The sequence below is a fragment of the Microsporum canis genome, genomic scaffold, assembly GCF_000151145.1.
Source record: "Microsporum canis CBS 113480 supercont1.6 genomic scaffold, whole genome shotgun sequence".
Taxonomy (NCBI): domain Eukaryota; kingdom Fungi; phylum Ascomycota; class Eurotiomycetes; order Onygenales; family Arthrodermataceae; genus Microsporum; species Microsporum canis.
This window is the reverse complement of record NW_003299164.1, coordinates 411978-430272: the sequence shown is the minus strand read 5'-3', so window position 1 is coordinate 430272 and position 18295 is coordinate 411978. Positions and strand designations below refer to the sequence as shown.

The 18295-nt window shown below is 48.3% G+C and overlaps 9 protein-coding genes and 1 non-coding gene across 10 annotated transcripts; 6 read left to right on the top strand and 4 right to left on the bottom strand.

Annotated features, from left to right (window-relative positions):
- Nucleotides 1–694: 694 nt before the first annotated feature.
- MCYG_06300 (conserved hypothetical protein) lies at nucleotides 695–1333 on the bottom strand (the record flags this gene model as incomplete). The annotated part of the gene is made up of 2 exons (XM_002844290.1): nucleotides 695–1212; nucleotides 1267–1333. The coding sequence occupies 2 exons, from the start codon at nucleotides 1331–1333 to the stop codon at nucleotides 695–697; spliced, it is 585 nt and encodes a 194-aa protein (XP_002844336.1).
- A 779-nt stretch (nucleotides 1334–2112) lies between these two features.
- Nucleotides 2113–3356, top strand: MCYG_06299 (formamidopyrimidine-DNA glycosylase lyase mutM; the record flags this gene model as incomplete). The annotated part of the gene is made up of 2 exons (XM_002844289.1): nucleotides 2113–2714; nucleotides 2780–3356. 2 exons carry the CDS (start codon nucleotides 2113–2115, stop codon nucleotides 3354–3356), a joined length of 1179 nt encoding a protein of 392 aa, XP_002844335.1.
- Nucleotides 3357–3492: 136 nt separating this feature from the next.
- MCYG_06298 (conserved hypothetical protein) lies at nucleotides 3493–4772 on the bottom strand (the record flags this gene model as incomplete). Its single annotated transcript, XM_002844288.1, has 2 exons — nucleotides 3493–3564; nucleotides 3864–4772. 2 exons carry the CDS (start codon nucleotides 4770–4772, stop codon nucleotides 3493–3495), a joined length of 981 nt encoding a protein of 326 aa, XP_002844334.1.
- Nucleotides 4773–4916: 144 nt separating this feature from the next.
- Nucleotides 4917–4990, top strand: MCYG_10564. The gene has a single exon. It is a non-coding gene; the product is annotated as a tRNA-Val (tRNA).
- A 659-nt stretch (nucleotides 4991–5649) lies between these two features.
- Nucleotides 5650–6672, top strand: MCYG_06297 (prenyltransferase; the record flags this gene model as incomplete). Its single annotated transcript, XM_002844287.1, has 3 exons — nucleotides 5650–5815; nucleotides 5870–6386; nucleotides 6450–6672. The coding sequence occupies 3 exons, from the start codon at nucleotides 5650–5652 to the stop codon at nucleotides 6670–6672; spliced, it is 906 nt and encodes a 301-aa protein (XP_002844333.1).
- A 568-nt stretch (nucleotides 6673–7240) lies between these two features.
- On the top strand, nucleotides 7241–9369 carry MCYG_06296 (nuclear prelamin A recognition factor-like protein; the record flags this gene model as incomplete). The annotated part of the gene is made up of 3 exons (XM_002844286.1): nucleotides 7241–7339; nucleotides 7400–9102; nucleotides 9339–9369. 3 exons carry the CDS (start codon nucleotides 7241–7243, stop codon nucleotides 9367–9369), a joined length of 1833 nt encoding a protein of 610 aa, XP_002844332.1.
- A 121-nt stretch (nucleotides 9370–9490) lies between these two features.
- Nucleotides 9491–11170, bottom strand: MCYG_06295 (uncharacterized protein; the record flags this gene model as incomplete). Its single annotated transcript, XM_002844285.1, has 3 exons — nucleotides 9491–9751; nucleotides 9812–10080; nucleotides 10138–11170. 3 exons carry the CDS (start codon nucleotides 11168–11170, stop codon nucleotides 9491–9493), a joined length of 1563 nt encoding a protein of 520 aa, XP_002844331.1.
- Nucleotides 11171–13670: 2500 nt separating this feature from the next.
- On the top strand, nucleotides 13671–15715 carry MCYG_06294 (fibronectin type III domain-containing protein; the record flags this gene model as incomplete). Its single annotated transcript, XM_002844284.1, has 2 exons — nucleotides 13671–14526; nucleotides 14586–15715. 2 exons carry the CDS (start codon nucleotides 13671–13673, stop codon nucleotides 15713–15715), a joined length of 1986 nt encoding a protein of 661 aa, XP_002844330.1.
- A 290-nt stretch (nucleotides 15716–16005) lies between these two features.
- Nucleotides 16006–16344, top strand: MCYG_06293 (metallothionein-I gene transcription activator; the record flags this gene model as incomplete). Its single annotated transcript, XM_002844283.1, has 2 exons — nucleotides 16006–16232; nucleotides 16297–16344. The coding sequence occupies 2 exons, from the start codon at nucleotides 16027–16029 to the stop codon at nucleotides 16319–16321; spliced, it is 231 nt and encodes a 76-aa protein (XP_002844329.1).
- Nucleotides 16345–16740: 396 nt separating this feature from the next.
- On the bottom strand, nucleotides 16741–18110 carry MCYG_06292 (anthranilate phosphoribosyltransferase; the record flags this gene model as incomplete). The annotated part of the gene is made up of 2 exons (XM_002844282.1): nucleotides 16741–17703; nucleotides 17778–18110. The coding sequence occupies 2 exons, from the start codon at nucleotides 18108–18110 to the stop codon at nucleotides 16741–16743; spliced, it is 1296 nt and encodes a 431-aa protein (XP_002844328.1).
- Between the last annotated feature and the right edge of the window lie 185 nt (nucleotides 18111–18295).

Genomic DNA, 18295 nt, shown 5'->3' with positions numbered 1-18295 from the left:
CTATTCTACAGTCCGGGGCGCCTAGCCAGGTCTACCACAAGAAAGGTGAATAGGATGTTTCGGTCAATAGGAGGGACACCGGGGTTTCGTGAATTGGTGGGCTGAAGGGCGGGACAATAAGCCAAAAGAAAAGCGAAAGGCAAAGGCCCCTCTACCCGGTTCCAGAACAGCAGACAAAAATAAGACCTTTGGTAGTCAAGTAAAGAAATCCTTCGTATCTTCGTAGATGTTTCGTCCTGAAGCTCGTCAACCAATTCGTTGTCTTCCTTTTGGCTTCAATTCCGTCAACTTGTTTGTGCAAACCAAAAAATAATAAAAATAAAATAAAATAGTTTATCCGGGGCAAGTCAGGTGACTTGGCCTTTTGCGGTTTCATTCAAAGGCAGAAGAACAATATAAGGATAGATAGTTCAGTGGCCCATGGATAGCTTCTGTGACTTGGTTCGTATTCATGAATGGGTATTCTGGAGAGTATATATACATGATTCTTCCTATCGTACATGCTGCCTTTTATGCAATGACAATAACCAGGCGTGTATTATCTTCGGTTAATCTTCTGTAGATCAAATAAAGACTCCTGCCGTACGCCCGTATAAAATGATACAGTTTTGCTCCGCTCGAGTCATTATTCGTTCAGGGGAGGGGAAAGAGAGGTCCGTTCACGGGTTGCGGGGAGACGGAGAGAAGTCAACGGTCAATGAGACTGCTCGCGCTTTGCCCGCCACCGGTTGAGAGCATCCTCCCAGCTCTCAAATGAGTTGCCACAGCGCTCTCCCACTATATCCCAGGTGCGAGACCTCACTATCCTCTCCACGCCACGTTCGTTCCGGATCAGCATGGCGAGGGACTCTGTCCGCGGCTCCTTGGGGAAGAACCTGGCCGAATAAGGATCCAGGCGTTCATCTACCACTCTCTCCCGGTCCCTCGATGACTCTTCCTGTCGTAGCAACAGATCCGGATCGTCGGGGTCAGGACTCGTAGCAACGCCGGCACAGTACGTCAAGACATCCGATCTAGCTTGCCAGGAAGCGAACAAGACCTCGTCTTTGAAAGTCTGACATCTCTCTCCGTCAATCTGGCCGTGATGGGACATTTCTGTCTGTCTGGCGGTGGTCGAGGACGGGTCGAACCCTGACCGGGCCGGGGTAATCAGCGCATTCAGGTTTTGAGATATGGAGTCATCTATCGTCGATCGAGAGATTCGAAGGAAATCTGACGCCACAGTATCAGTAAATAGGTATCAATAGCAGGTATCGCCCAACTCACCTCTTAATGCTCGTTCATTGAAACAAAACTGTGGTGACAGCTTCGGCTGTGTCGATGTCTTTGACATCTTGCTACCACCAGAGGCAACCGTCGCCGCGGTTGACTGTCTAGTCCAAAACAAATCCAGCCTGAAGCTCAGCTGCCGGGCACAGCAGTGCTATAAGTCAAGAAATGGCAGATATACAAGTTTCTACAGCTTGTTTCTTCAGCTCCAAAGTTGTGATTCTTTCTTGTCTGGTTCAAATCCAAGATATCTAAAGATGTCACATGACCAGCAGCTCTTTTCGAGCTTTTTTCAGCCTTTTCAGCTTTTTTTCAGCTTTTTTCCTTCCGAAGAAAAGGAAGAAGTCTAGTTGTATATAAACTATGCAGCTTTCAACGGCCTTTTATTTTATCACGATGTACCTAGACACTAGAGAAGACGCCAAGGTGGCAGGGAACCGCACTGGTTGGTGATATCGACGCGAAGGAAACACGAAGCTAAGCTGTCAGGTCGCTCAAAAGCCGTTTCTTCTTCTTTGTATCTACCTTTTCGACATGTTATGGATTGGATATCTTAAGCGAGGCATTCCGTACCCTCAAACTGTTCATTTCTTGGTATAAACGTATTCCTGTTGCTGTGTTCAAATTTCCCGGAAGATCTCCAACTTGCAACCCTTTCATCATCTCTGACCCGGAACGCCAGTCGAGCTGCCAATCGCATCGAGACTTGTGTTTCTTCTTCTCTGCCAGCCCCGTTGGATTAGTTAACGAACATTGACTCGAAGACTTGGGTCAAGTCAATTAGTAAAAAGAGCCAGCTTCAGTTCTCTTATCTCATTTCCTTCGTGTTTCAGCTCTATCACCATGCCTGAGCTAGCAGAAGTTGCGCGGATTGTGAATTATATCAGAAAGCACCTGGTAGGACACACAATCGCCAAAGTCGTAGCCAACCATGACGACCTCCTGTTCGGCAAAGTTGGCACCAGTGCTGAAGAATTCAAGAAGCACATGCAGGGCAAGACAGTGATAGGAACAGGCCAGCAAGGCAAATACTTCTGGATGATCATGTCTTCTCCGCCGCACCCTGTCATGCATTTTGGGATGACGGGGTGGTTGAAGATCAGGAGCGAGAATACCTATTATCGAAGCAATGGGAAAAACGAGAACTTTGAAGCAGACGTCTGGCCCCCGAAGTTTTGGAAGTTTTTGCTAGAGACGGATAACGAGCCCAAGACGGAGGCTGCGTTTGTGGATGCGAGGAGGCTGGGCCGTGTCAGGCTTGTGGACTGTCCCGGGGATGATATCAGGAAGTATACGCCTCTGAAGGAGAATGGGCCAGACCCGGTCATCGACAAGGCCATTGTGACGGAGGACTGGCTGAAGGCTCTTGTGCGGAGGAAGAAGGTCCCTATAAAGGCCTTGTTGCTGGACCAGGCTAATATCAGCGGATTGGGTAACTGGATGGGGTATGCTCATATTTTCTCTATCTATTGTTTTCACTACAAAGGGGGTAAACTGACGCTGGAGATAGAGATGAGATCTTATACCATGCTCGCATTCACCCTGAGCAGTACAGCGACACGCTCAGGGATAACCAGATCACCGAGCTGCACTCTGCTATAAATTACGTGTGCTCTGTGTCAGTTGACCTGAAAGGGGAGTCATCCGACTTCCCTACAGACTGGCTCTTTCACCACCGATGGGGTAAAGGCAAGAAGGGCGCTGCGGGTAAACTCCCCAGTGGAGAAGCGATCGTCTTTGTGACAGTTGGTGGCCGCACAAGTGCTGTCGTTCCATCAGTGCAGAAGAAGAACGGTGAAGTAGCCGATGGCGAAGAGGAGGAGGCAGATACCAAGCCTAAAAAGACCGCCGTCAAGGCAAAGGCCACGTCGAAAGTGAAGGCAGAGGAGAACGATGCAGATGAACCAGCGGCAGCACCAGCGACTCCGGGCCGGAAGCGCAAGCAACCAGCTACAAAGGCCGTCAAGGAAGAGGATAGCACCGCTACCACGCCGGCATCGAAGAAGTCCAGGGCTACAAAGGTGAAGGCTGAGCCAGAAGAGCCACCGGTACCGCTGAGAAGGGGACGATCTGCCTCAAAGAAGTGAGATCCATCATCTACCTTGTTTCCATCCGTTTTCGTGTGCAATGTTGTTCCTTTCGCTTTATGTATTACTGTTCGTTGGCGAGCTAGGAGTTTCTGGACGGTAGAGTAGGCCTGTTCTTTATAGGAAAACGGCCTTGTTATACTAATCTTTTATCTCTCTTTGCTTGTAAAACCAGTTTCATGCTAGGCTTATATCGGTCGCTAAACAACTATAAACAGATTATATGCAAGCTTGCTGCCAAAAAAAAAAACACATGTACATTCATACCATCATGCCATGAAGCTTTCTATAGAAGACGCCGTAGTTCCCATCTCCGTCCTCTCCCTCGCCTAGATCGTCCATGACTGCGAATATAATGCTCTCCCACCACCCGCCACTAAACTCCTTCTCGTTAAACACCTCAGCAAAGCAGTCGGCAACGTCCTCACGCGGGTTCAAAAACGCCCCGCAACCCAGCGCGCCCAGCACCAGTCTCCGATGGCCATTAAACGCAGCGGTCCGTAGAACCATGCGTATCTTGTCCTTGGTCATGTCGCGATCGGCAACATCCCTGAATACCTCTTCAACTCGGGCATCAGACGAGTTTGGAACCGGTATCTTCTTGACAGCTACCTTGGGTTCGCACAGGGCCGCCACACTGACGACGCTTACGACTGGTAGTTTCTCAGGCTTGTTGAATGACAAGAGGCCGTGTCCGTCATCTATGCTCTTGCGTATGACCAGGACCGTGGGCGAGTATATCACCTGCAGCTCGTCGAGGGGGTAAAATCTCAGTTTAAGCGTGAAGCTGAGGCTGGTTCGATAGCAGAGTGTTTCTTCCTGCGCGAGGGCCCCGTTCTTCCACCCTCCTCCGGCACTGTAGGCGTTTGCCATGTTCAAAACACAGACTGGCTTCTTGTCCCGCACAGTGACGTACTGCGCGCAGTTAGCCAGGGCGATGGCTGTGTCTAGAGTGTCTGCGTTGAGTACGCGGATGGAAGTCTTGCTGAAGCGCGGACAGTACTTTGGATGTATCTCCGAGACCTTGTTCGGAGAGTAGAGATATCCGTTTGGCGGTGCCCAGGGAGCCATCTCTAGGATGCCAGGCAAGAAAGTGCTCGTCTCTCCGGCGATGCACCGCAGTATCTTCCGTCTCTGCATTGCATTTTGTGCCGGAGACTGTGACGGCACTGCTGCTCCTGTCGACTGAGAGGGTGGCCAGTCGGTAGACCCAAGGCTGGTCTGGCTGTCCAGCTTGCTCTCGCTGTCAAGCTCCATCTCGTAGTCCATGCCGCTATCACGGCCCAGGGTATCCTTAGTGCTGGTGGTATCAGGGTCCCTTCTGATGATCTGGGGTGTATCTTTGCCCTGGGAGCGAGAAGAGCCAAAGTTCAGCACTGTCTGGACCATCTTTGGCTGGGACGAGGTAGACTCCATCTCTCCTTGTTGCCTGTGGATGGTGTCTCTCTTCTCTCTCTCTCTCTCTCTCTTATCCTTCTGTATGATCATGTCAGGCAGAAGCCTCAGGGCCCAACTTTACCCGCTAAGACGCGCTTCAACTGATCGTCATCCAACAAGAAAGGCCGAATGGTGTAGTTGGTTATCACGTGTCGTTAACACCGACAAGGTCCTGAGATCGAGCCTCAGTTTGGTCACTTCTTCATTTCTTTTTTTTTTCTCTTATCATTTTTATTCTTTCTACTCTTTCTGCTCTTTTATTCTTTCTATGGATATAACAGTCCGGTGTCGTGGTGTAATATGATATGATGATGGGTTGACTTGACCAACACTCCGCCTAACGAGTTACCGCGTACAAAAAGAAAATATTAACCAACAACTACTACTGCTAGTAAGAGGCCAAGCCTCTAGATGTGATATCAGGATGCATTAGGCGTATGTACAGATTACAAAGGACATATAGGACATGGATTATAGCTGCTTTTAACCCTTGTTCTCCCTGCTGGTCAATAACGGGGGCCAGCGGCTACATGACTGAAAACGGAGGCCTGAAAGGGAGACTTGACAAGAGACGGCCGCTCATGTTGATATCCACAACTAAAGGAAGAGGCCATGAATAACATGATATCCCCGTCCCCGGCCATTCACCTCAGTCGGGTGTCACCTCTAGCCGCGCATGGCATGACTCTTTTGAAAGGGCCCCATGGGGGGGGGGGGGGGGTTGACACTGCCTCTTTTCCACCCTGTGCCAGGTATAAAGACTTGCAAGAGCTCCCTTTTATCCCCGTCGACATCTCGATATCCTCGATATTACTGCATTTTCATCCCTATTCGACCTACATTTTGACACTCCTTCATGGCGGTCCTTGAACGGGTTCGCCTTCTTGCCAGGGTCAGTCGTCCTATAGGCTGCCTACTGGTGTCTTCCACCTACTTTCTAGGCATCATACACTCCGGTAGCTATCCTGAGCTTCTGCCGGGGATACTACTCGCCCTTGCGTTTTCGTTCCCTCTCTGCATAGGTATACACCACATGCGCTGGTTCAAGACATGCTGTTTCGCTAATATATGTATAGTCCTTTTTGGAGTAAATGATGTCTACGACCACGATTCTGATATGCTGAACCCTCGCAAAAAGGATACATGGGTTGATGGTGCTCGTCTGCAGAAGGCTGATCATCAGTTTGTCCTCTCTGCCTCTAAAGTCGCATCCGTCCTCGTTCTCCTTCTCACGCTCCCGGCTGCTCTTCGGTCACCTCTAGTTATGGGATACATGGCGTTAACCCTACTGATTGCCTGGACATACTCGGCGCCACCACTGCGGTTGAAAGAAAGGCCCGTCATAGACTCGTTTTCCAACGGTATAGCTTGCTGGGCGGCATGGGCGTGCGGATACGTCTGCAGTGGTGATAAGGACCTAACGCACTATTCCAGCGATGTTTTGCGCAACGGTCTATTCATCTTCTTCATCGGTTCTGCGTTCCATGCAATGGGGGCATATACAGATCAGCACACAGATGCTGATGTAGGACAGAAGACAATAGCCACCGCACTTGGCAGTAGGCTTACTCTTATCTTCACAACTTTGTGCCTGTAAGTCACTTAATCCCGACTTCTTGACCATTCGATGGCCTTCAATACTTACTTCTCGCTTAGCATGATTGGTGCAGTATTGGTAGACCCGTGGTCCGATATTGCCATATGCAGTGTTGGCATCTCCATTATCCCATTATTGCTTCTGGTTACTTGCCCCACGCCGTCTCTTCAGCTTGCCATTACTCGATGTTTTGCCCTATCACTGGTCCTCGGCATACCAATCTGGGATTTGAAAACAGCATACTTTATTCATAGGGGCTGGGACCCTTTGCGGACGTGGTAATTATAAAATTACAAGACACATACCTCCTTTTCTTCTCCATATCCTAGGTTTACCAGTGCCTCCCAATTATTGTAAAATGTGTAGCTAACTACAATAATTAATAAAATATCGATACCCGACTACCCTATACCTAACTTAATGCTTCTGCCTAATCTAGTATCTCATCGATAACACCTGGTTTCCCGCCTTATCCTTCCAGCAGCCTGGGGCTGACCCACGGTGGGCCAGCACTTGCTCAGCATCTCGCCGGGTACCTTGGACATGGCAGATTTCCCACAGCATCTTCTCCCCGCCGGTTGGTGTCTTCTAACTGAGCCTCACAGTATAAAATTGCGCTTACTAACGCGCTTATTATTTTCCACATCTTATTGGCCAAAGCTTAACTATTTTTTCTTCCCGATAACGCCATCAGATAAGAAACGCCGCCAACCCGCATATTAGATATTATACAGCTTTTCTTTTCTCATAAAACGGCCGTATACTACGTCCTTCTGCACGTTAATAGTTACCGGCCTGGTGAAGTAGGCTATACGCAGTGGCGGTTATTCGGGCCTGTCAATGAGTCAACATGAGCGCGATTCTTTCTGCGGATGATTTGAACGACTTCATCTCGCCGGGAGTTGCATGCATTAAACCTGTTGAAACGTTGCCAAAAAAAAAGGAAGAGGTAAGCTATCCGATTTGTATTCTCTCGAGTGTTCGACTGACCAGGTCATGTTCCTTGTAGAATCTGTATGAAGTGACCACGGAAGATAAGCTCGAAGAAGAGAACCCCCCACCAGCTCAGATTTCTCTCACGGATTGTTTGGCATGCTCGGGATGCGTTACGTCTGCTGAAGCGGTATTGGTCTCGCTACAGTCGCATGCGGAGGTATTAAATACACTTGATGCCAGTCCCGAGATACGGATCGGCAGCGCAGATGGAGCTGGATGTGGAAAGATATTTGTTGCCAGTGTGAGCCCGCAGGTCCGGGCCAGCTTGGCTGCAACGTACGGTATATCAGAGAAGAAGGCAGGATATATGATCGAGCAGCTTCTCAGCGGGCCTAGTGGACTGAGAGCGGGCGGACAACATGGCAGTGGGTTTACGTGGGTCGTTGACACCAATATCATGCGCCAGGCAGTGTTGGAACTCAGCACGGCCGAAGTTACTGAATCACTAGCCGCCGCCTCATCTACGTCGTCTCGAGACGGGCATGGAAAATTCCCCATCCCTAACAGACCTATTCTCACCTCGTCTTGTCCTGGGTGGATTTGTTATGCGGAGAAAACCCATCCACATGTCCTACCTCACCTATCACGTCTGAAGTCACCACAGGCATTGACGGGGACCTTTCTCAAAACTATTATAAGCAGGAAACTCAACATATCGCCATCACAGATATGGCATCTTGCGATAATGCCTTGTTTCGATAAGAAACTCGAAGCAAGTCGACAGGAGTTAACGGATGTTTCTTGGAGAAATGAATCAAATACTATGGAAGAATCCGGTTCGCCCATCAGAGACGTCGACTGCGTTATTACATCCAAAGAGTTGCTTATGCTCGCATCTTCCCGAAACATCACTCTTTCATCCCTTCCACTCGAGCCACTACCAGCACACTACTCAACCCCGTTCCCGGACCAGACGGTCTCCCGCTTTCTTTCTGCCAATGCCTTCCGCTCTACGCAATCGTCCGCCGCCGGCCCATCCGACGGATACCTTCACCACCTCCTAACAACCTATCAATCCCGCCACCCGAACAGCATAATCCAAGCCCAACGAGGCCGCAACGCAGACGTAGTCGAATATACCCTCGTTTCAGCAACAGGCGATCCAATAATCAAAGCAGCGCGATACTACGGGTTCAGAAACATCCAGAATCTCGTACGCAAGTTAAAGCCTGCTCGAACCTCGAGACTACCAGGCTCAAGGGTCATCCAGCCCAACCCTAACGGGGCAAGAACACGACCGTCACCATTGGCAAATGGAAAGGCTGCAACTCCTGCTCCTCCATCTGAGTTTGCATATGTTGAAGTTATGGCTTGTCCGGGCGGATGTACGAATGGTGGAGGCCAGATTCGACTTGAAGACGCTAGACAAGCTAACTCAGCACTGTCGGAGAACGTGGCTCAAAACGGTCAAAAGTCGACGCCGCAAGATCAACGGGCCTGGCTTGCCCGTGTCGATGAAGCGTATTATTCGGATTCCTCGGATGATGAGGGTCAGAATGATGGCGGTCAATCTGCCGTTCCGGGGAGTGTATCCTTGTCAGATGAGATTCATTCCGTGCTAAAGTATTGGTCCGATATGGTGGAAGTACCCCTCGAGGATCTTGTTTATACTACTTACCGGAAAGTGGAAAGCGATGTAGGGAAGAAAAAGGGCCCGGCCGGAGGCATGGACACCGCTCGTGTTGCGGAGCTGGCTGGCAAGGCTGGCGGTGGATGGTAGGTCGGTGTTTCATGGACTCTGTTTTACGAATATAATATTGCATCTAGAATTTGTTATTTAAGCGTGGCATACCATACCATGTATAACATTTTTGCATTGAGGCTTGGGTAAACTGGGAAATCAATGGTTAGGTGGATGCGGTGCGTGGACGCAGGGGATATAAAATCAATTCTACAGTAGAATAGAGACAATTTTCTTCGTTGCCGGTCTATATCTAACGTCGAATTACAAGTTCAAAAGGAATGTGCTTCCACAGCAAATAATAAGCAGTGGCATAAGAATAGTAGAAATGGGTAACTGGTCTAAAAAGAAGGGCAAGGCGTGTTCGGTTTCCATCCTGAATGGGTTGCCTCCTAAGAGCGCCTTCGGATACTGCACAAAAAATCAGGGGGACTGTGGACTGCTGCCCCAGGATTGATAGGAACGTTCTCTTAACTGAGAACGGGCATAATAGGGCAACACGAACTCGGAAGATATGCATGGGTCGATATGTCGATCTCCAATCAAGGGGGAAGACCCGGTGCTCGAGATTAATAACGGGCGTCTGGGTGAGTATCGAGACATCGGACTTACCACCGGCTGTGGATGGCCATCTCCGTTGGTAGATGAGCCGGCTAGGCTTCCTGAAGATGGAGATCTTGGAAACTACGAGTCGGCGGTTAGTATCGATAAATATTTTTGAAGTCTTAAACATGATATACTTACAAACTCGAATTCGATTTGCTTTCCAGATGGGCTATTGCCTGGTGATGGTGCCCCTCGGCATAGCCCTGCTCTACGGCGACATTCAGCCTCCATCGAAGAGGATACCCGTGTTTTGTTGTTTGTGCACTTAGGGCTACGCTCAAAGCGGTTTTTACGCTCCTCCGAACTCTCAGAAGATATGGAGTTCTTGGAGCTGGGACGGTGTTGAACTGTATTCATGGGCCTTATGAGGGGCTTCTCTGGAAATAACTCGAGGAAACAGGCAGGGTCTGGCATGTACAGGTAAGAAATGGTAGATATTTGGCCAAATGCTGGTTATGACTTACCAAAAATCTCTACATCTACTGAAGTTGCCTTAGTAGAGTTAGTTCCGACATCAGAATTAGTCCTTGACTCTGAAGTCACCTCGACACAGTCTATCATGTGTCCCTTGAAAGCATCCCTATTGCCATGTGGGGGATCTGGGCTTTCACCACCTCCATTTGCAACATGTGGGCCAGGACTTAACATGCCTCCATTATCTTCGGATTGTTCCGGTGTCCGGTTAGAGCCACGATCAGTGCTTTGGCGGCTGCTCAACTCCTCTTGTTTGAGGCTCAAGTACCTGGATAGGAGTTCCTTCAGCTCTGTTGACTGCTCTGTATTCTGTTGGATTAACTGGGCGAGATTTGTGAGTTCCACGGAGACTGGATTCAGGGCTCTACTGTCGCATTCAAGTCTAGTTGAAACTGTTTCACTTTGGTTGCTTCCACCAGACGAGGAAGAGTTGGCCTTCTTGTAAGTCTCAACGGGAGGTGTGATTTGAGAAGACGCAGCTCGCTTCCCCAGTTTCCGGGCGCCAAAAGAGCCGTGTTGCTGTAACAGCCAAGTTGAAGCTGGTGTGGTATCAATGTTTGCCAGTCTCTTCCCCAGGCACATGGGTGATCGTTTCAAATCAAACGCTCCATTCATGATCTCGCTAAATGCCTTCTCCTGCCTGTCATTTGGCACCACTCGTGGAACCCTTCTCTGGGGGGCCGAAATGTTGTACCGATCGGAGGAGTGGTTGTGGAACGATGAAGGCAATAATCCTGGTGCAGACGTGTATGGGTTTTGTCTCCAGCGCTCCCAGTTTCCATTCTGCCCATGATGGCGATGTCTCGTAGAGGTCGAAGGGTAAGACAAAACCGGCCGCATGAATACCTGCGGATGATTATGCCTACGGTAGCGAGGAATCTGGCGGTTCCAACTTCCCCGTGACGGGCCATGCCAGTAGTTTCTTGGGGGGAAGGGTGATTGATTATATCCTTGGCGGAAATGAATACTACTCTGATGCCTTGGGGGAGGAGTATAAAGTAGTCCAGCTTGTCCGTAATTCATTGTGTAATAAACCTGCAATAGCACCGGAAGGAGTGACGACTATAAGAGATAGCGTAAAAGAGCAGTATGGTGAAGACCTATAAATAGAATATGTATCTCTTTTCTTGAGTGTCTGGCGATAGAATACAATGCAAAAACAGCAGCAGGCCTGGAATATTTCATATTATTCAAGGCTTTGCCGGCTGGACAAGAATATCAGGGTTTTCTATAGCCCAATGCCTAGGAAGGGGCTGTCCGGGTATCTTAAAGTTGCAGCAAGCCCGATCCATAGCTACGGCAGGCAAAATAATGGCACTGCATGTGCTATTTTCCTATTCTCAAAGTCATGATCAAGGTGAAGATAAAGAGCTTGAAGTTGATGTCAAGCTGATGATGCTTTGGCTAGGCTGGATGGCCCTCTAACTGAACGGATATAACGTACAAAATAGAAATTTTTAAGAAGAGATGCACTCTACAGCTCATCTTTCATGGTATGATATCTATATACCAAGTACATAAGTAGATCTAGCTTTCCGCACATCAGGAATACAACCTTCTATGTTGTTATCCTCGATGTTCATGATAAAAAAGGGGCTGAAGTCGTCGCATCACGGATAATATTTGATCCTTCCAGCCTGGTGAGACACGTGACTCTATGACGTATTTATGTATTAACTATTTTTTATATGTGAAACTTCACTCCGTAATAATTCTTCACTTTTTACCTTTGTATATATACGGAAAATCTCTCTGACATGATACCCAGGATGCCTATTCTGCCAACTAACTTTCCTCCACACGGCTTCCATAACTCTTCTACGATTGTGCCATCCAACGCTACGCAAAGAGGAACACCGTCGTAGCTCAAAGAGCAATCATAAGAATTGGCGTAAAGGATATGGGCAGCAATAATACCAATCGACCAAAAGAAACACAGTAATGGCTGAAGCCATAGTGAGTCGCTGCACCTCTTATATACTTGTATGCCTGATGAGCATATGTATATATACGAAACCTCCGATAAGGCTGAGGATGCGTGGTTGGGACTCTCCCCAAGTATGTGAGGGATAAAAGCCCAGAACCCAGGCTACGAAGCGGAAATACCACACCTACAAGAAGGAACTGCTTGCTATTGTCACGGTTCTGAGGAAATACTCTCATCTATTCCAGGACTTGCAGTACCCCGAATAATTAAGACACACCATACGTTGAGAAGTAGGCCTATCACCGCTATTTCTCAGTCAGAAATCTCATTGAGACAATATTAAACAAGCAACACGATGGCATTTCCATACCGAGGAAACTTATGAGAGATTAACCGCTGGGCCAAAATGGACAAAAAGGCCTAACGTCCCATAAGAATCACCAGACCATAACCTGACGCGAGTCTTAATAGGGACAAATTTACTCTTCTTCTCTTCGCTGCCAGCTTTCTCACACATCTGCCCTTCGAGAAACCAGCCTTTCCCGACGTTGGGTTTAACATATAGTGTTGGATGAGAAAGTCATCTTCTCGAGATTTTATTTGCCGAAGTTAATAATTTGAGGATTTGTGACCGCATTGATGTAGTGATGTATACAAGACACGTGAGTAGTATTAGCTACATCAGTCGGCATCATGTCAACTATCATAAATATCATCACACTTTCAACCCAACCAAGGCCTATCCAGGCAACCTTAGCTGACAGGATTGGTTGTTTTGGAAACAAAGTCTGGCTACATAGCTCAATCTATCCACCGCCGTGTCTGCAGGCTCTCACTACTATTCGTGTTTAACTCCTGTCTGCCTTTTATATAGTATGTGCTTAAACCCTTCTTCCAGATGATTATTCATACTAACTCGACTTAGGCGATTCTATGCATGTTAATTAGATAAAGTATGTTTCATGTACTGTGACAATATATTCTTACAAGCTGGAACGTATCAAAATACAAGGAACATTTTCACCATCGTTCATGACATTCGTCTTGCAGAAAACAGGAGCTTACATTTACCTCATAATTACTACTAATATATTCTCGTTCCATTCGAAGACGACGAGACCAGAGCATCGAGAGGCGTTAACAACTTCGAAGTACTGGCGCCGTGTTGGTATCTCGGAGCCGGCGATAGCACACCCTTTTTGGCTGAAGGGCGGAAGTCTTGATAGATTCAGATATAACTAATTCCTGCTCTATGTCCTGTGCCTCGTAGTAAACTAAATGCCTAAGATATTTAACATTGTATATAATTGGTTAAACCCCTGACGTTTTGTAAGTGTCCCGAAGTTCTATCGTACATAGTACGGGAGTATGTGTGGTACGCTCCCACTAGTGTCGGGTCTTCTCTTTTTCCACCAAGTCAAACTAAATCTTTACATTCAGATGCTGGTCTGATTTTGAATCCTCTTGTTTTGTCAACGTCAACCTCCCTAGTCTGCCGAGTGATAAGGCCAGCACTCACAGCTATGATACCCTCGACCAGGTGCTCTACAGACCAAACTCACCGTTGGCGGCGAAAATACTGAAAGATCTTCCACGATGTCAGGCTCTAGCACCAGCCTCAGGGTCATGATAGTGGGTGACTCCATATCCCAGGGCCATGAGGGCGACTGGACCTGGCGATATCGCATTTGGCAGTGGTTTCGTGACCAGAAAGTTGCTACAACCTTTGTTGGGCCTTACACTGGCACCGTTCAACCTGATAGCCCCAGGCCACCCTCACCACCGCCGCTTTATGGCTCTCCTAAACCTATCCGGGGCGTCAAGGTAGACGGTGGTTATGCTCTCGGTGTTTCGTCGGATTTTGATAGTCACCACTTCGCTGTCTGGGGCCGCACGGCGGTCGCTGATAAATATTTGATTGAGGACGTTCTCACTTCTCATCCGGCCGATTTAATGCTGTTGATGCTGGGCTTCAACGATTTGGGTTGGCTCCATAGTGATGCCCTGAGAACCCTTGACAGCATCAAAATGTTAGTCGATAATGCTCGTAGAGTCAATCCGAGCCTTAAATTTGCTATATCAGATGTTCCTCAACGCGTGGCTATCACTGGGCGCGAGGACTTGCCTCGTATCACGCGAGAATACAATGACTTATTGCGTCATGCTATTCGACGATGGAGTACTGATGACTCCCCTATTCACCTCGTTGAGATCTGTGAGCACTACAGCTGCAGCCCCAGTGGCTGCCCCGCAGGTTACGATGGCCTCCATCCGAATGCTAAGGGCGAGTACGAAATCGCACGCGCATTCTCACTTGCTCTCGTTAAAGACTTCAAGATTGGTACTTCCCCGCTGGCAATCCCTAGCGATATCCCACCTCGACCCTTGCCATGTCCAGGGAATTTCAAAGTAGCATCCAGCCCTGGGGGCGTCACTGCCTCCTGGGATGCAGGTACGTGTCAACATTCATATCTGCTCCAGGTCCTGGATATCTCATTAACTAAGCCTTAGTGTATGGCGCAGTTGGGTACGATATCAGGTCTAGGATCTCTGGAATTACCAAATTCCGGATTAGCAGAGTCTCATCTAATCGATGGGATGCCCAATGGACCCAAGAAGGTTGGGTCTATGAAGTCCAAGTTCGTGCAAGCGCAGGGAATTCACTAAAGAGTAAGTGGACAAGCATCAAGTCAGCGAAGTCAACTCCCAGGACGCCTCCTGGCCCTGATAATGTGGTGACCCGAGCTACGGCTACTGGATTCGACATCTCATGGGATTCTCCTACTGGTGATTTTAATGTCACAGAGTATGAAATCCTGTATTGGGATAAAGATGAAGTACACGCATTTATCACTAGTGCAGGCTTCAAGGAATCTCCAGCACATGTAGACAGGCTTATTCCAGGGCATCACTATCAAGTTGCCATTGTCTCATGGAATGATGCTGGTGGAGGGTTCCCCAAGGTAGTGAAAAGCGTCACTATCGGCCGTGGCACTCCACCAATACCTACCGGTTTGAGCATTATCGCCAAGGATGCCACTTCAGCTCATCTTAGTTGGACTGGCTCTCCCATTGCAGCGGGCTACCAGCTTTGGTTCCGTAACGTGAATGAGCCAGATAATGAGTTCCAAAAGACCAATGGTACGGAGACGATGCCTTGCAGTGACCAATATTTCCTGGTTCCAGGTGTTTGGAACTTTGAGTGGTGTGTTAGTGCATTCAATGGAAGTGCAGAGTCAGATAGGAGTGAGTGTGTGCTTGCTCCCTGGCCTCCAGGCTCTAGTACATCATCGGATGACTATTCTGAACGAGATGCCGATTCACACGAAGCTCCAAATGAGGCTGATAGCTCTAATAAGAACCTAATGGTCGGGCATGAGGTGAGGCCTCGCAGTGCTGACGGCCAGCGCAGCATTCCGGATTGCGAAGATGGCCACCGATGGGGAATACTGTGTGGTACATGCGGTTACGTTGCAGAAGATTGTGATGATTGTCTCAGACCTAACTGTAATGGCGATCATCAACCCCATGAGGACAGTTGCTGTGGGGAGAATTGTAGGGACGGTGGATGTACCAGTCAAGATTGCTGGGTACAAATCTGCCGTGATTTTTCTTGCAACAAGGACGAATGTATGGAATAGCCTGGTATTGGCTGATATTAGCAGGTTGGAAGCAGGCTACCCAAGGTAATATGTGGTTAAGATATAGACATATATATCTCTATAGTCTCCTATACAAATCAAAGATGTTGAACTTCTTTGCTCGTCGTTGTGTCTGCTTGCCTAATTGAATTTTGTATATCACGTGATTATATATTGATTATGTAATTAAATGTAGTTTTTCCTTTTCTCTCCATGCAAAAACATCTACAGAAACCAACAAGCAGACACGAAAGAAATCGCACCATCTTCTCTCAAAAAGCGGACAAGCAAGCACCTTCATACCCTACAGCATGTCCAGAGAAGCCTATCAAGTCCCCTCGCTCTCCCAGCAGGGCCCAACATCCGCAAGCACAGCTGCCGCAGCCACCGGCAATGAAGTACTATCCGTTGTCTATATTTGCGGAGACTGCAGCTCCCGTGTATCGATGAAGCGAAATGACCAAATCCGATGCAAGGAATGTGGCCATCGAGTACTGTACAAAGAGAGAACGAAGAGGTGAGTCATCTGATCCGGCTGCTAGACTTGCGCTTCAAATAACTAACTCATTTTTCTTCTTTAGAATGGTGCAATTCCAAGCTCGATAGACTGCGTTTTACCGCGATTACTATGACGACTTCCTTTCAAATTGGGCGCGCGGGGATATAGGTGTCAGGGCCGGCATTAGCTGTGTTTTTTTACTTTAACTTGGAAAAAGTGGACAGGGTCTTCGTCGGAGATCAAAAGCTTTTCCTGCAGAAACGCTAGATTATTTCTATCCAAGGCCTTCTAATATCTTCATTTCTCTTCTTATCGTTTCATCCCATGACTGACGTTGTGATTTGACTACTAGAGCAGTAGAATGAACTGTTCTATTTATGTTCTTTGCAGCAAAGAAGAGCATGAAAAAGATATACCAAATGACATAATTATTAGGAAGAAGGACAGATCTAAAAAACAATAAGTGCAAGATCAAATTCAAAGAAAAAATGGCAGCCTCTTTCCATATCTATCAAAATGGTATCCTCTAAAATGTGTTGGACACTTTGATAAATTGCTCGAAGGATTTATATGCCTCGCCACTCTCGATGGCCCAGCGGGCACGTCTCAGGCCTTCCTTCCATCTGAGCCCACCAGGCCCGCGTTCGGTGACCACCTTACCGTCATCTCCGGGGCCCATGTTGCTGGTGTCAGCCTCACAGATTCCAGATATAGCCAAGAGTCCAGCAACATTCATCAACACAAAGTGCAAGACAGGGTCGTCCCGAGGCAACTCGTTACGTAGGATGCTGATTAACTTGACTGCATTCTCCTGTGGCCCTTTACCACCACCAACTTCTGACAGCGGGTGAGCAGGCAGGCCAAAGTCCGCAGCCTCAACTGAGAATTTTTCGATTTTGGTTGGCTTCAGCACACGCTCGTTTCCTTCCTCATCGTACGCTTGAGTCGGCGTGACTGGAGTAGCTTCGGAAGCATCACATTCAACGATTCTCCAGACATTTGTTTTGCCGGCACAACTTATCTCGTCCAGATCTTCTTCACCACACACGACCATTGCCTTGGTCACGCCACTTAGGCGGAGAGCGTCAGCGAACACAGGTCCAAGAGCTTGGTACGCTACACCGACGACTCGAGCTTCAATTGCCCAGTCGACAGGGTTGGCCAGGGGCCCCATAAGGTTGAATATGGTCCTCAGACCCAGCCCTCTCCTGACTGGATTGGCATACATCATTCCAGGATGGAAGACAGGAGCGAATAGGAAGGCATAATTAGTTTGTTCGAGAACCTTGGCCAGGTTCCCCGAGTTGACAGCTTCGATCTTTGGTGCGGTAGGAGCAACGTGCATGAGGACATCTGCGGACCCAGAGAATGATGTCTGGGCCCTGTTGCCATGTTTAGCGGTCATAAGGAAGGGTGATGCGACGATGGAGGAAGTCGTGGAAATGTTGAACGTGGAGTGGTGGTCGCCGCCAGTTCCAACGATGTCACACTGATTCGACACATAAAACTGTTAGCATGCCGTTCACTGTCAATCTTGGTCATTAGAGTCTCTCAATGGCATACCAGCCCGCCATTGTACGATCCTTCTTTTCGCCCACGTTTCTCGAGCACTTCAAGCAACGGCCCTTTCTCCGTTGGTGTGGCAGCTTCTCTCATCCGGTGGGAACATTGAGCAATGACATCAGGGTCCTTATCCAGCCCCGTTGAGTGTAGAAGTGTGAGCAATGCCGCAGTCTGAATCGCCGACAGCCTGTCCTCGAAGATGAGTGCAAAGGCAGCAGCAATTTCACCGGCAGACGCCTTAATGCAAGTGGCATCTGGATACGCCAGACGCTTGAGCAACGGCGAGATCGAGACCTTCTCAGGCTCTGTACCTTGTGCTCTTGATGTATCCATGGTTGATGTGGTGTTTATCTGGTTATCTGCTGATTATTCTGAAGCCCGGTGTTTTATTTCAGTGAAGGAGGAGGATGCGGGACCGGCGATGCATCTTCAGCTCAGCTCATCCCCTGTTGGTCTCCTATAAATAAGTCTGCATGCAAGCTTCTTCTCTTCTCTGCCTCAATATTTAGTCTGTTCCC